This window comes from Sciurus vulgaris (genome assembly GCF_902686455.1).
Source record: "Sciurus vulgaris genome assembly, chromosome: 12".
Classification (NCBI taxonomy): domain Eukaryota; kingdom Metazoa; phylum Chordata; class Mammalia; order Rodentia; family Sciuridae; genus Sciurus; species Sciurus vulgaris.
The window spans coordinates 81,718,498-81,734,171 of record NC_136473.1 but is presented as its reverse complement, the minus strand read 5'-3'; the positions used below and the strand labels follow the sequence as shown (position 1 = coordinate 81,734,171).

The window sequence follows — 15,674 nt, the reverse complement described above, 5'->3', positions numbered from 1 at the left end:
GAAATTGGTTCCCAATGACCAAGTTCTTGTACAGCTGGCGAAAAAACAAAAACTAAGGCTTCCTAGCAGTCCCCTAAGATGTTAGATGTTGTCGTAGTGCCTATATTTTGCACCTGCATGTCTGGACTGATACATGTAAGAGCTACTCCGTCTTGCTAGGCATGGTGGTGCGCACCTGCAACTGAGGCAGGAGGATCTCAAGTTCAAGGCCAGCCTCAGCAACTTAGCAAGACCCTGTCTCAAAATTTTTAAAAATAATATTTTTTTAAGGGATCGGGATATAGCTCAATGGTAGAACACCCTGGGTTCAGTCCCCGGTGCTGAAAAACAGAAAAGAATGAAAAGAACTGATCTGACTGGAAAAGATAAAGATTCCCAGAGGTGGATCTGATATCCTTTCTCCAGAACCCTAGGGTTATATGTGGGAACACTGGGCCGACTAAACACTCTAGGACGAGCAGGGCCACCTCCTAATAAATCCCCTCAGCCAACTCTTCCCCATCCCCACGTGGATGTCTCACTTGGCCTCTTTCTCTTCTTCTCTTTAGCTGCGCACAGACTCAGAGAAGCGCTCTCTGGCAGAAAGTGGGTTGAACTGGTTTAGTGAATCAGAAGAGAAGGCCCCCAAAAAGCTGGAGTACGATAGTGGCAGCCTGAAGATGGAACCTGGGACTTCTAAGTGGCGGAGAGAGCGGCCTGAGAGCTGTGATGATTCTTCCAAGGGTGGAGAACTAAAAAAACCCATCAGCCTGGGACATCCTGGCTCCCTGAAGAAGGGCAAGACCCCACCAGTGGCAGTCACTTCCCCCATCACACATACTGCCCAGAGTGCCCTCAAGGTCGCAGGTAAGCCTAGAATAAAGGAAGGGACAGAATGAAGACCTGCTCTTCCGTTGTCCCTCAGAATGGTCATTAACGCATAGCATGATAGCCGACGTTTGCATAATGCTTTAACATGCAGACATCTGATCTTCAGGACAGTCGTGTGAGTTAGGAAGGGTGGGTTTTACTATCTGCATTTTACTAATGTGGAAACAAACTCAAAGAGGTTAAGTGACTGAGTTAAGATCACACAATGAATAAGGAGCAGAGTATGTTATATTCAGAACTAGTTTGACTCCCTTCAAATCCTTTCCATTGGTTTCTTTCTGGAACTTTTCCATATGGGGAAAGAAAAAGATTTCTAAGGTCCTGGTCAGTGTCAGCTACTCTCACCTCGTTTCCTTCTCTCTTGCAGGCAAACCTGAAGGCAAAGCTACAGACAAGGGTAAGCTTGCTGTAAAGAACACTGGACTACAGCGTTCCTCTTCCGATGCTGGCCGGGATCGACTGAGCGATGCTAAGAAGCCCCCTTCAGGCATTGCTCGCCCCTCCACCTCGGGTTCCTTTGGCTACAAGAAACCCCCTCCAACCACAGGCACAGCCACTGTCATGCAGACCGGTGGTTCAGCTACTCTCAGCAAGATCCAGAAGTCCTCAGGCATCCCTGTCAAGCCAGTGAATGGGCGAAAAACTAGCTTAGATGTGTCTAACAGTGCAGAGCCTGGATTCCTGGCTCCCGGAGCCCGTTCCAACATCCAGTACCGCAGCCTGCCCCGGCCAGCCAAGTCCAGTTCTATGAGTGTGACAGGTGGGCGGGGTGGACCTCGCCCTGTTAGCAGCAGCATTGATCCCAGTGTCCTCAGCACCAAGCAGGGAGGCCTTACGCCTACCAGACTGAAGGAGCCTTCCAAGGTTGCCAGTGGGCGGACCACTCCAGCTCCTGTCAATCAGACAGATCGGGAAAAGGAAAAGGCCAAAGCCAAAGCAGTGGCCTTGGACTCAGACAGCATCTCCCTAAAGAGTATTGGCTCCCCGGAAAGTACTCCCAAGAACCAAGCAAGCCACCCGCCAACCACCAAGTTAGCAGAGCTACCACCAACCCCTCTCAGGTACCTAAACTGGTATTTCCTCCTTGTCTATTGACTCGGTCATTCGTTTGCATATTCCTATCCTCTTTAGACTAGGAGTGCCATGGCCTGTCCACTTTGATCTCTAGACCTTTGCATGGGTCTTTCTAAAACCTCCTCTGGCTTCCCCTGTAGTCTAAGTTTCTTCTCCCTCTTTCAAAACCATGTTCAAAACTCACTGTTTATTCTTTTTTTTTTTTTTAAATCAATGCTTAACCTGTCTTAAACACTTGTACAGGTGGTCCTTCAATGTTAATTTGTACACATATCCCATTTGTATATAACTTCATCTCTGTTTCCCATGTGCGTGTTTCACCTCCCTATTAAGACCGCAGGTACCTTCAGTCAGGTATTAGATTTCCTTCCAACTGATTGCTCAACAGCCTCAGGATAAGCCTCTGTACTTAGCAAATGGCCAGAAAACAAGGAAACTAAAGAATGATTGCCTCTTGCTCTGTAGTTCTGTTATCTTAAATATTTTATTTTATCTTCACTTCTCTCAGGGCCACAGCTAAGAGCTTTGTCAAGCCTCCCTCACTAGCCAATCTAGACAAGGTCAACTCCAACAGTCTGGATCTGCCATCGTCCAGTGACACCCACACTGCAAAGGTCCCAGATCTGCATGCTACGAGCTCAGCAACTGGGGGCCCTCTCCCTTCTTGCTTCACCCCCAGTCCAGCACCCATCCTCAATATTAACTCAGCCAGCTTCTCCCAGGGCCTAGAGCTGATGAGTGGTTTCAGTGTCCCAAAGGAGACCCGCATGTACCCCAAACTCTCAGGCCTGCACAGGAGCATGGAGTCCCTCCAGATGCCAATGAGCCTGCCCAGTGCCTTCCCCAGCAGTTCCCCCATCCCCACCCCACCTGTGGCCCCTGCTGCCCCTGCAGAGGAAGAGACCGAAGAGCTGACCTGGAGTGGAAGCCCCAGGGCTGGACAAGTGGACAGGTAGGTGGGTGGAGACAGCTGAGACTGAGCCCTAGACTCATTTGACCACCAGCAATACCATCCTGTATTTGATTGCCTCTGTGACTTTCAAAACTTTTTCACATATTTTAAGTGATTTCACATACTTCTCAACAACTCCATGAGATAGGTAGGATGCTTTTGTTTATATCTCATCTTATGAACGGAAAAACTGGTGCACAGAAAGTTAAAGGACTTATCCAAGATCTCATAATTAGTTAAACCTGTCCTCCATAGCTTTTGCTTTCTAATCCAGAATCATTCCTATTATATCACATCCTGGTTTTTACCTACAGTATCATGATCTTTTAAATAGCCATCTATACCCTAATTCCTAATTGGAGAAAAACATTCAGCATTTCAGATAAATTTCCCAAGTTGTGCATCAAGAACTTGGCTGAGATTGTCTTTTTATTTTGTTTGTAGAGAGAGTTTGATGCCCTGTGTCCAGAGTCTGCATCCCTCAAGCCTACAGTCCCAAACTCTAGTTTCTAAGATGGACTCACATGCTTCTCTTTTTTATCTCCACAGTAACCAGAGGGATCGGAATACCCTTCCCAAGAAAGGACTCAGGTAATCCTTAATTGTGGATGTTCCTCTCTATACTTGGAGCTCCTGGTCTGTATGAAAAATCCTAATTTGACCTGTCCCAGGTCCTCTGCATGAATTTGACCCTTTAGCCAGGTTGTTTTATGTGGTCCTATACATTGGTATAGGTAGCACCTGCTACCATTCTGTGAGTCAGCTTCTACAGCAGGTGGTCCTCGGTGACAGGGGAGAATGAGTTTGCAGGGGAATCACATGCTCCCCTACCCCCTTCTGATATCTGGATGCTCGCTGAACTTCCTCTCTGTAATCTTCCTTCCTTGCTGTGTGCCTCTAGGGCCACTTGGATGGGCAAGGGGCAGGACATCCTGGTCCACTACCTTATGACAGCACTGAGTTGTTCAGTTGCGGGGGCACTCCTGTGACCTGAAAGCCTCACACAGGATCATGGAGCTCCGCCCTGAGCTGCAGGGATGAAGTTCTAGTGCCTCCTCTGTCCTTTCTGCCCCTATCTCAGGAGCTCTGCAGGGAGTACCTGCTTGTGCTGTAGCATCAGTTGGGGGTCTGGGGGAGGATGCTGAGTCACCTCCTCTTGCACCCTCCTGGCACCCTGGATGCTCCCCCTTTTCCTTAGCCCACTTTCAGATCTCCTCGCTCCAGCCTAGCTCAGATATTCCCCAAACCAACTAAGCATCTGGTATTGCTTTGTGCTCGCTTAGTCTGAGTTCTTCTGCTGCCTTCTACAGGTACCAACTTCAATCCCAGGAGGAAACCAAGGAGAGGCGGCATTCCCATACCATTGGTGGGCTACCTGAATCTGATGACCAGTCAGAGCTGCCTTCTCCCCCTGCTCTCTCCATGTCCCTGAGTGCAAAAGGCCAGCTCACCAACATAGGTAAGTATTTGCAGTCACTCACTGTGGCATGGGATGAAGCAGGGGTTCACCCTGTAGGTTGAGGCAAGGCAGCTGGACTTGAGGCTTCATCTAGTATTTGACTCATGCTACATCGGGTGGTTTCACGGTGCCTCAGTTTATCCACCCAAAATAAGATGGAAGACAAAGTGTTCAAGTCCTCAACTAAAACGTTGCCCCTGGACACAAGTTGCAGGGTCCTTTTAGTATCAAAGAGTCAGAACTGTGGGATGGAAAAACCGTAAGCCAAAGCCCAGAGATCAAACCAGTGCAATGACCAGGCACGGTAAGCTGCCAGAAAGGATCCGCCACACCCAAGGCTGCCAGGGCCAGCTGATGCAAGGGCAGCACTAAAATGTTAGGCTGGTGGGGAGGAAGAAGGGAAAGGAGGTTGTTGGAGAAGGGTGGAATCTGCCTCCAAACCCAGAAAAGTTCAGATTCCCCAACTGCTTGGCTGAGGCAGAGCCCTCTTCGCCCTGAAGGCTGAGCTGACTAAAACATATCCCGGACACACCCTTTCTAGAGCCTGAGAAGAAGGGAAAGCTGGGCTAGAAGGAAGCGGCTGGGTGACTCAGAGGCAGGGAGGGGAAGAAGCCTGGGGTGGCGAGGGCTGGGCCCCAGGCCTGGTTCTGGGAAGCACTGTGCCAGGCTTGGCCCAATAGGAACCCTTTCAGACAGTGTCTGAGATAGGCCTGGTGTTTGCTTGCTGTCTCTCTCTAAACCCATCTCTTCTTTCAGCTGAGTGAAAGAAAGGAGTTAATGTAAGACAAGGACTGTAACGTGCCTGTGCAATGACTGTGGGAAATTTGAGGAAAGAATAGGAATCGGGATCATTTTTGCCTTAAGGGTCATCTGGCCTCTAAAGGGCTCTGAAAGGAGGATGGGGCCAGCTCCTTTTCCAAGTCCATTGAGGATAAAGCAAGAAGAAAGGTGTTCCTGCTGCAGAATGAGGGACGGAGCTAAACAGTACTTGCCTGATGGATTCAGAAGAGCCCAGAGAGGGCTGTGAGATCTTTACAGATAGGTTCGCTATCCACTGGCCTGTGGAGGTGAAACAGTAGACGAGAGAGTTCCATGAGGGTCGTCCCAGCAAGGGGCACAAGGGGACAGGTTCTGCAGGTCAGCGGGAGTCAGCAGAGCCCAACCTCAAAGCAGATCCACAGCCCTGCTGACACATCCACCCGCTCTGTCTGTCTAACCTTCAAACCAGGGAACGCTGGGCAGAGGTGGCCCTATTTCTTGATGCTTTAGAGCTGACCTAGAGTGAGTGACGCTGCTTTGTGGGGAGACGTTTCCTTCCATCACGCTGAGCCCATTGGATCCGCAGCCTGACCCCAGCATCACTTGGTGCTCAGTCCTCCGGGTCTTGCTGTAGAGAATAACATCCATTTTCATGGTCACATCCCAGGGATGTGAAGGTTTCAAATAAGCTGCCAGGCCCCTTCAAAAGCAATGACTCCAAGGCAGGCAGGGTTGAGGGAATGTCCATATTATTCCAGACAGCAGGGTCCTTCTCCATGAGGGCTCGACTTCCCGGAGGGACCCGCTCCTAACCGCAGCCGCTGCACACTCCCCGGCCCGCCTGCCCCCTCCTCTCCCACCCTCTCCCCCATGCCTCTCATGCTCCTGGTGCTCCATCCCCCAAGGGACAAGAGAGCTGATGACCCTGCCTCTTCTCCTGCCTCCCCCTCCCTCTCCTGTCCCCCTTCCCTCTGTCCTTCCAGTGAGTCCCACTGCGGCCACCACGCCAAGAATCACCCGCTCCAACAGCATCCCCACCCACGAAGCGGCCTTCGAGCTGTACAGCGGCTCCCAAATGGGGAGCACCCTGTCCCTGGCCGAGAGACCCAAGGGAATGATTCGGTCAGGATCCTTCCGAGACCCCACGGATGATGGTGAGACTTCATGCCAGCGCGGTTCACGCTCATTCCAGCTCTGCTGGGTCCCCTCACCCACCACCACCTCCACTGCCACCACTGCCACCACCACACACACGTATATGATCCACAGGACATCGACTTGGGCCATTTCAGTTCTTCCCATACCTTTGAAGGGTCTGGGGGCCCAGAAACCTTGGGTGGCACCATCTAGCACTGGGACTTTGGGATGGAGCAGCTCTCCTGGGGGCCGGGGGAGGAAAGTCAGGAGTGGAAAGGGTAAAGGCTATCTCTCAAGGTGCTCTGAAAACCAGAGCTTCTGTCCGCCTTATTCTGCTACTGGTCTTTCCTCCTCACAGCCTCTCGGAGTTTTAGAAAAGACACAGGGACACGATGGTAGCTCTTAAACCCTTACAAGGAATTAGACATCTCAGTCCTGATCTCAGAGTAACTCAGAGATTAGCTGTGGGTGGGGGGGCATCTGGTGTATGATGGTGATCTGGGTGGTAAGGTGGAATAGAGGCTGGAGACAGGGCCTTGTGTATGTTTGACCCCCGCCCCCATTGCTCTTGGGGTGCTTAGGTGAGGGGGGTTTGCTTGCCGACGTGCTTTGGTTCTCACAACAGGCTCTATTGAATAATCAGGACCCGTCTTCCACTTAAATATTTGTTTCATCTGAGTGTCCCCCAGGGTCCCCCAGTGGGCCCCCATTGCTGAGAAGAGGAGGCACAGGCGAATTACAGAATCTGTTCTGAGCAGCTCTGATAGGAAATACCCCCCTTCTGCAGCTAAAAGTACTTTCCCGGCTGGGAAGAAGAGAAAACAGCTACCCACAGAAACCTCCTTTTCCTCTCTGAAACCCTGCGCCCCTTGCAGCAGGCTGAGCAAGGGCCTGCCATGACTGGGTTGCCAGAGAATGTAGGTGAGAGAGGAGGTCATCTACTCAGGACCACGTCTCCCTGGACACCTGCCTACCTTGGGCTCTTGGGATGCCGACTGGGTTTCCTGCTCTGTTCCTTCTGTCTGCTCCAGATACCCTCCAGAATCAGTATCCAAACTCCTGTCTTAGGGCTCCTCCCAGGAACCCCTGACCCTGAGACCCCCTGCTAACCCTTTGTGTTCTCTTTCTCTTTCAGTTCATGGCTCGGTGCTGTCCCTGGCCTCCAGTGCCTCCTCTACATACTCCTCAGTAAGAGCAATAACTTCCCTTCCTCCCTCACTCCTGTCCCTGAAACCCATACTCCCTGAAACCTTTGCTCCTGTCACTGCGGGGAGCAGGTGGTGAGCACTACTTTCTCTTCATTACCCCTCATGGTCCTTGGGTGGGGGTGGGGAATTGTGCCTACAGCTTGGAGCACTCATTTAGGTGCCTCAGGTCCTCACCACCTCCTGAGTAACTTGGGTGCTTTCTGTTCCCCTCCTTCAAAAAATGAAGACTCTCCTTGTTATAGAACCCTTTCCTTGCCCTGATAAATGGAAAACATTTATGGCAAGGAAAGATGTGCATTGTTGGGGTCCTAGAGTAGGTTTCTTAGACTCTAGGACCCCAACAATGCACAGAATTGACCAAATGTTTATAGTGGGGCATCTCCCAGAGCACTTGGCTTTAGGTGTTCTTTGATTCTTTGGTTTGTGGTGTCCCTATCTCTTCACTCTTTCAGGTTGTTAGCAGAAAGGGTTAGCTTTCGTTTCCTAACCTTCTCAGCAGTGACAAAGTTGACTGGAGATGACTGCCATAGGAATCTGTTATTTAAACTGTAGCATAGATCTGAGCTGAGACCTGAGGAACCAGAGTCAAGGAACAAGAGATCCCACCTCTATGCACCTCTGAATCCCTCCTCTTCGAGTCTTTGCCTGCCACTCACTGGGGGCCTGGCTTCTTCACCCCTGGAGTAACACCCCCTTTCTCTCTTTCTCTCCTTCTGTGCTCCCTTCTTCAGGCTGAGGAGAGGATGCAGTCTGAGGTAGGGTACAAAGCCTTGGTCTCTGCTTCTTAACACACTGTGCCTGTTTTCTTTCAAAGTATCCTATTTCTTCTGCCACCAATAGTTTGTCTTTTCTTTCACAGCAAATCCGGAAGCTTCGAAGGGAACTGGAATCATCCCAGGAAAAAGTGGCTACCCTAACATCTCAGCTTTCTGCCAATGTGAGTACCTGGAAATAGGGAAAGACCTGGGCAGTTATTTTGCCTAAAGTTAGATAAGATCAGCCAAGGGAGGAAAATTATCTGACAAGTTTGCTCTGGGTCTAGACTCCAGCCGGGACGGGTGTTTCCCACAGCCCTACAATGAAGGACCTGAGAATTGTCCTTCACCTTCTTTGAGTCTGTTTTTATGAAAAAATGATTCCCCGCCCCCCACCTTAATGAATAGGCGTGGATAAGCTGGTCTCTGGTAGTCTTTGACACCCTGGAGAAAGACAAGAGGAGCACCTGTGGTCCTGCTGGAACGGAAACAATCTTGTCATTAGCCGTGGACCAAAATAGCTATGAATTATAATTACAGAGCTCATAGAATCTTTTCCCATATCCCCTGGACGGGTTCATGTGTGTGTTCATGCCACATAACTGGGCAGGCATAGAACTGGTCATTAGAATTCAATCTGGTGACCACTACGCTCTTTGAAGCCTGATTCTAGGCAGAAAAAAAAAAATTACTATTATTATTTTGTCTCAGTGCAGGGATCAAACCCAAGGCTTTGTGCACACTAGACTCGTGTTCCACCTCTGAGCTATATCCCAGCCTCTAAGTCCCATTCTAGCTAACTCCTACATTCACATTTGGCCTGCTAGTAGTCTCCTTGGCAATTTGAGCTTTAGGTTGGTAACAACATTCTTTGTTTCTGCCCTCAGTACATCCACTTATAGTATCTTCCTTTTAGGCCTTAGTTTTTCTACTCTGTGAGATGGGGAGAAATGAAGCCACTTTATCTAACTAGGTTATGGTAGTTTCTCCCCTGTGACCAAGTTGCAAACAGAGAACATAAGAGCCATTTTCTCCCAAAGTTGTAAACAACAGCTGAGCCGGATCTGCAGGAGTGTTCCAAGTGTTTGCACAAAAGTAACCGTCTGCAATTTCCGCAGTAGTTTCTGGTTTTCTCTCTTCCCTTCCTCTCTGGGGAACCCAGCTGTCGGGCCTGGGTCTGTCCTTTGGAATCAGGTAGAATCTCCACCAACACTCTGCATGTTTCCAAATTATTGCAATCGCAGCTCCCTCACCACATTAGTTATTGGCTTTATTCTTTTCCCAAATTCCCAGTTCATAAGCTGCACACTTAGCAGTTTGTTTGAAGCTCATATCAAGCACTTCTTCCCACTCTTGAGGACCCATAAGAATTATAACAGACAAAGCCAGACATGATAGTGAATACCTGTATTCCCAATGACTCAGAAGGCTGAGGCGGGAGGATTGCAAGTTCAAGGCCAGTCTGGAACCCAGCAGGACCCTTTCTCAAAAAAAAATTCATAACATAATCAAGAACCAACTTTTCTCTCCTATATGCCACACCCATCGAGGCCAGTGGCCTGGGGCACATCCTATCCACCCCAGGAAGTTCATGTCTGGGAGATGCTAGGGAAAGAGGCGCCTGGGAGGCAGAGAACATTGTGTCTGATTCATTTACACTGCAGTCTGTCAGCCATCGTGTTGTCAAGACTGGCCTAGAGCCAAGAAAATGAATTTACAGGGTGATTTTTCTTAGAACAGGAAGTTCCATTTGCCTAACCATCTAAACACCCAGACGCGCTGAGTTCTGAATCTTAGAGACAGATTTTTGCTGAAGTTCAGAGCCCTGCCCTCAAGCAGGAGATGTGATTCCAGGATTCTGGGAAGGTCCCACATCTGGGTTGCCCTGATACTGGACCAAACACTGTTGTCTTGAATGGAACTTCCAAGATACAGAAGCAGGAGGACACACCCTGAACTGGAAGGGTACAGGCTCCCAAAGCCAACCTCACCACAGCACCATCACTTAGCCTCGAGGTCATCAGGCACCGTAGTCCTCGGCTGGGATTTACAGGAGGGGAGGAAATGTAAGACATGGGAGGGAAGGTGAGTCTCCCAGATGAGGAGAGGCCAACACAGAAAAGCATACAAGAGGCCAGGTGTTTTCTGGGGCTCATGAGTAGATTTCCAGGGACCTCAGACATATGCCAGGATATAGAGAAGCAAATAAGAGAAAACCTAAGGTCTAGAAGACAGAAAGGGAGGGGAGCAGTTGTTCAGGTCATGACATACATCAAGCCCAGGCCTCGACAAATTCACTGTAAAAGGGGAAGACAGATGAGACCAGAGGGATCACCACCAGTCACAGTCCCATGATAGTTTTAAGGACACTGGGTGAAAAAGGAAGGGAAAATGATAAACCAGCAGTAAGTAGTGGGTATCCCAGACATACTAGAGCTCTGCATAAAGGTCCTGCCCAGAATAAGTTCATCACTTCTTGCTAGCGTCACCAGCTTGCTCAGATGCCCTCAGTGAGAGCTCTCTCTGCATCCTCAGTTCCCCCTCTGGTCCCATGCCTCCTTCCCTTCCCTTTCCTATACATATTACTGCCAGTTGGCCAGTCAGAGTTCAAACCAGGCTCCATGAGGCGTGTGCACCACTCTGCCCCTCCCCAGCTGGCCCTTGGGGATCCTGCACCCCTCATGAAGCAGACCTGACACCTAGTGGCCAAACCGTGGAATGCCCCTGAAGTTTCTTGCTACTTCCCTCCAGCCATGCAAAGTGGAGTCTGAAGAAATCAGAAACAAGGAGCAACTCCAAACTAAGAACAGGTTAAAAACGGAGAACCACCCTGAAAGTAGAGATGGAAGATATATACCAGACAGATTCTCCTGGGAGGTTATCTCCTCCCTTGGGGGCCAGACCATACACAGTGGAGGAGTTAAACCAAAATAATAGGACCTACCCCAGAGGATAAGACCCTCCCATCAAGCCTGCCACCCACATATCACATAGAGCAGAGGAAGCTTCCCATCTCTGATAGATACTAAGTACCAGATCCCAAGCCTCCCACAGCCTCCAAAAGCCTGCCCTACTCCTGCTCTCCCTACTATTCAAGAAACTGGTTCCGCTGGAAGATCTCTGTGATTCCACCTTGTCTGCTCAGGAAAGTCAGTATAAAACTACCAAGAGATTTGTTGGCCTTGGTCAGCCCTGATACACAGAAAACCAGTTAAAACTACTTTCCATGTCGTGCGTTCCCCTCCCCAGACTGCAACTTAAGATCCTCCTGACATGTTTGTTTCAGGCTAACCTAGTGGCCGCTTTCGAGCAGAGCCTCGTGAGTATGACTTCCCGCCTGCGACACCTGGCAGAGACAGCCGAGGAGAAGGTGAGAGGCCTGGGTGGGGAGGCCAGCCTCTCCTCACCCACAGGTGCCAGTTTCTACCTCCCTAACTATCACCCAGCGTTCTCCAGCTGCCCCTCCGTGCACTGTCCACACCTTCCTTGCCCCAGTCCCCTGCCCTTCTTTACCAAGTCAGGGAGAATTCCAGGGCCTCGCCTGTTGCCTGGATCATTGTAAGTGCTACTAAGCCCAACAAATGTCACCATTTTCGTTCTTTCTTAGGACACTGAACTGCTGGATTTGCGAGAAACCATCGACTTTCTGAAGAAAAAGAACTCTGAGGCTCAGGCAGTCATTCAGGGAGCCCTGAATGCTTCAGAAACCACACCCAAAGGTGAGGGGTCCACCACAGATTGCGGGAGAACAGGGGTGGGGGGAAGGAAGATGACCACAGTTTTTGCTTCTTTGCAGTCCTGGGGATGGAACACAGGGCCTCTTGCATGCCACGCGAGTGTTCCGACACTGAGCTACACCCTTAGCCCAACTGAAGGTTTATATGCGGGCCCACAGTATGCCAGCTCCCGTAATAAATTTCTAGGAGGACTAGGCGCGACGCTGCACACCTTTAATCCCAATGATAACAGAGGAGATTGGGGCAGGAGTATTCTAAGTTCAAGGCCAGCCTCAACAACTTAGCAAAGCACTGCCTAAAGAGGAAAAATAGAAAGGGCTGGGGTTGTAGCTCAGTAGAAAAGTGCCCCTAGATTCACTCCCCAGTACCCCGCCCGTGATTTTTTCTGTAAGGCGATGTCCCTTAAGTACTCTTCAATGGGATGTCTATACTAGGCAGTGCGCAGTGCCAAGAGTCTGATCCCCATCCTAGGGGATCAGGGCGAGTAGAGGAGACCTGCACCTTCCTCAGCCTTCAAATCCTCAGCCCAGTCTTCAATCAGGTGGTTTTATTGCTGAGATTTGAAAGTTCTTATATTCTGTGCACTAGACCCTTAACAGATAATGATTTGCAAGTATTTTCTCTCCTTCTGTGTGTTGCCTTTTCACTTCCTTGAAGTATCCTTTGAAGAGCAAAGGTTTTCCATTTTGTTGAAGTTTATCTATTTTTTCTTTAGCAATATATACTTTAGATGTTGTATCTAAGAAACTATTCCCTAATCCAAGGGGGAAGAAGGAAACAGGAATAAAGCTAAGTGACCCAAATCCAAAATCACAAAGATTTATTCCTATGTTTCCCTCTAAATTTTTTTTTAATAGTTTTAGCTTTTATATTAGGTCTTTGTTCTATTTAGAATAATATTTAATATGTGATTGAGAGATAGAGGGTCCAACTCCATTCTTTTACATGTGGCTATCCAGTAACCCTAGCAATATTTGTTTAAAAGAGTATTTTTTTCCTTCATTGAATTTTCTTGGCACCCTTTGGGAAATCAGTTGACCAAAAAATTAAGGGTTACTTTCTAGACTCGGTTCCATTGATCTTAAATGTCTGTCCTTAGCCAGTACTGCACTGTCTCAATTACTGTAGCTTTGTAGTAAGTTTTGAAATTGGGAAATGTAAGTTCTCTGACTCAGTTTCTGTTCAAGATTGCTTTGGCTACTCTGTGCCCTTTGCATTTTCCTGAGAATTTTAAGATTAGTTTGTCAATCTCTGTTTAAAAAAAAAAAAAATCAGTCAGATGTTGATAGGGCTTATGTTGAATCTGTATATTCATTTGGAAAGTATTGCCATTTTAAGAATGTCAAAGGACCATGCACAAGGCCCTGGATTCCATCCCAAGCATCACAAAAAAAAAAAAAAAAAAAAAAAAAAAAAAAAAGAATATCAAGTCTTCCATCCGTGAACTTGGCATGCCTTCCCATTTATTTAAATATTCTTCCATTTCTTTCAGTGACAATTTTCAGTTTCATTGTAAATGTCTTGTATTTCTTTTGTTAAACTTATTTTTATGCTATTACAAATAGAATTTTTTTCTTAATTTTCTTTTTGGGATATTCATTACTAGTGCATAGGAATATAACTGATTTTTTTATATATATATATTGATCCAACATCCTACAAACTTGCTGAGCTCGTTTGTTAACTCAGTGTTTACAACCTCTTCTTAATGTGTTTCCACTCACATTATTCTCCTGAGTAACAGATCTCTATTTCCAACCATTTTTGGATGTTCCACTTAGTTGACTTCATAGGTCATCTCTAACTTAACATCTCCAGAATTAAAAGGTATCCCCTCTACCCCACTTATAAGTATATAAGCCAACTCTTTCCCTGGAACTCTGAAGTTCTGTCCACCCCATGGGTTATCATTGGCCTAGTCTCCCAAGCCACTGGTATGAGAGTCATGCTTGACTCTTCTCAGCTTCGTTCTGTACAGCAAGTCAGTTCTAACTTTTATGTAGCTCTCAATTATATTCCTCCTCTGTATTGTCACTGTTAAACTCAGATTTTCATCATTGTTCTCCTCAGTTATTGCAGTAATTCCCTAACTGGTCTTTTCTTGATCCAGGCCTTTCTTTACACTGTCCCCAGAGTAATTCAGTTAAGACCAGAACACATTTATTTTAATATGAACTAGATATTAGATGAAAAGAAGTACTGTTAATTTTCTTCATTGTAATAATGGTATTGTGGGGGAATGTCCTTATTCTTAGGAGATGAGTCCTAAGGGCAGGCATGGTGGTGCTCAACTGTAATCACAGTGGCTTGGGAGGCTGAGTCAGGAGGATCACCAATTTGAGACCAGTGTTAGCAACTTAGCGAGGGCTTGTCTCAAAATAAAAAGTAAAAAGGGCTGGGGATATGGCTGAATGGTTAAGCACCCCTGAGTTCACTCCCTGGAGAAAAAAAAGAAGATGATGCATCCTGAAGAATTTGTGGAAAATATCATGTTGTTAGCATCTTATTTTCAAATTGTTCAAGAATGAGAGAGAGAGAGAGAGAGAGTTTGGGGAGAAAGAGAGAGAGAGAAAATGCATGCAAATATAATAAAATATAATGATTGTTGAATTGAGGACATATTGGTGTCCACTGTACTATGTTTTGAGTTTTTCTTTGTGTTTGGAACATTTCAAAGAACCAAGTTAAAGGGAGAAAGTAGCTGGGTGCAGTGATGCACTCCTATCATCCCAGTGTCTCAGGAGGCTGAGGCAAGAGGATTATAGGTTCGAGACAGCTAGCCTCAGCGATTTAGCAAGGCCCAAGCAATTTAGTAAGACCCTGTCTCAAAATAAAAAGGACTGGATATATAGCTCAGTGGAACACCATGCTAAAGGTTTAGAATGTATCTCCTCCCACTTTTTTTTTTTTTTTTTTTTCTTTTTTGATATTGGGGATTGAACCCAAGGATGCTGTACCACTGAGCCACATCCCCAGCCCTTTTTTTATTTTTAAATTATGAGACAGGGTCTCTCTAATTTGCAAAGTTGCTGAGGCTGGCCTTGAACTTGCGATCCTCCTGCTTCAACCTCCTGAGTCTAGGATTACAGGCGTGCACCACCGCACCTAGCTCACCTCTGGATTTTAAATCAAGTTTTAGTGACATCTAGCCACAATCATTAATTTACATATCGTCTATAGCTACTTTAAAACCACAGCAGCAAAATGAAGTAGTCAAGACAGAGCCTATGACCACAGAGCTTAAGATATTTACTATATGGCCCTTTATAATAATTGTTTGCCAGCCCCAATGGTGAACTATACAGAAGGTTGCATGGCGAAATATAAAAACCTACCTCTGAACCACTCCTCCAAATACCACTCCCTAGAGGTAAGTACTGCAAGAGATCTTAACAAATCTTTCCAGAAATATTCATAAAAAGCAAGTATATGTCCATTTCTTCAATGAAAATGGAAATTTATTTCCTTCAGCTAAGCATATTCTCTTAACTTTCCACACCTTTTAAAATAACTGAAGTACTCTGCTGTATCATAAACTTGGTTCAATAATTATTGAACAGAGGGTCTTTCTAGCATTTTGTGAGCATTGGTAGTTCCAATATCAGATTCTAGGTTCTGATTCCCTGGTAGCATCAAGGGAAAATTATAGCTCAATCATCCATTTCTTGTCATGGAGAAAGTGAGAAAATAGCCAAATACTATCCGATCTCTTTTACTTGACAC

The 15,674-nt window shown here is 47.2% G+C and overlaps 1 protein-coding gene across 10 annotated transcripts in view; it reads left to right on the top strand.

Annotated features, from left to right (window-relative positions):
* NAV1 (neuron navigator 1) overlaps positions 1 to 15,674 on the top strand; it is a 254,821-nt gene that overhangs the window by 216,529 nt on the left and 22,618 nt on the right. For 4 of the 10 annotated variants that reach the window (XM_079106000.1, XM_079106002.1, XM_079106006.1 and 1 more), the window contains 11 exons: positions 549 to 846; positions 1,238 to 1,931; positions 2,453 to 2,896; positions 3,446 to 3,487; positions 4,207 to 4,355; positions 6,098 to 6,268; positions 7,387 to 7,439; positions 8,191 to 8,214; positions 8,319 to 8,396; positions 11,501 to 11,584; positions 11,822 to 11,933. In XM_079106000.1, coding sequence (XP_078962126.1) covers positions 549 to 846; positions 1,238 to 1,931; positions 2,453 to 2,896; positions 3,446 to 3,487; positions 4,207 to 4,355; positions 6,098 to 6,268; positions 7,387 to 7,439; positions 8,191 to 8,214; positions 8,319 to 8,396; positions 11,501 to 11,584; positions 11,822 to 11,933 — 2,149 coding nt within the window. The remainder of the gene's footprint in view (positions 1 to 548; positions 847 to 1,237; positions 1,932 to 2,452; positions 2,897 to 3,445; positions 3,488 to 4,206; positions 4,356 to 6,097; positions 6,269 to 7,386; positions 7,440 to 8,190; positions 8,215 to 8,318; positions 8,397 to 11,500; positions 11,585 to 11,821; positions 11,934 to 15,674) is intronic. The other 6 variants (XM_079106004.1, XM_079106009.1, XM_079106003.1 and 3 more) reach the window with 3 other exon arrangements.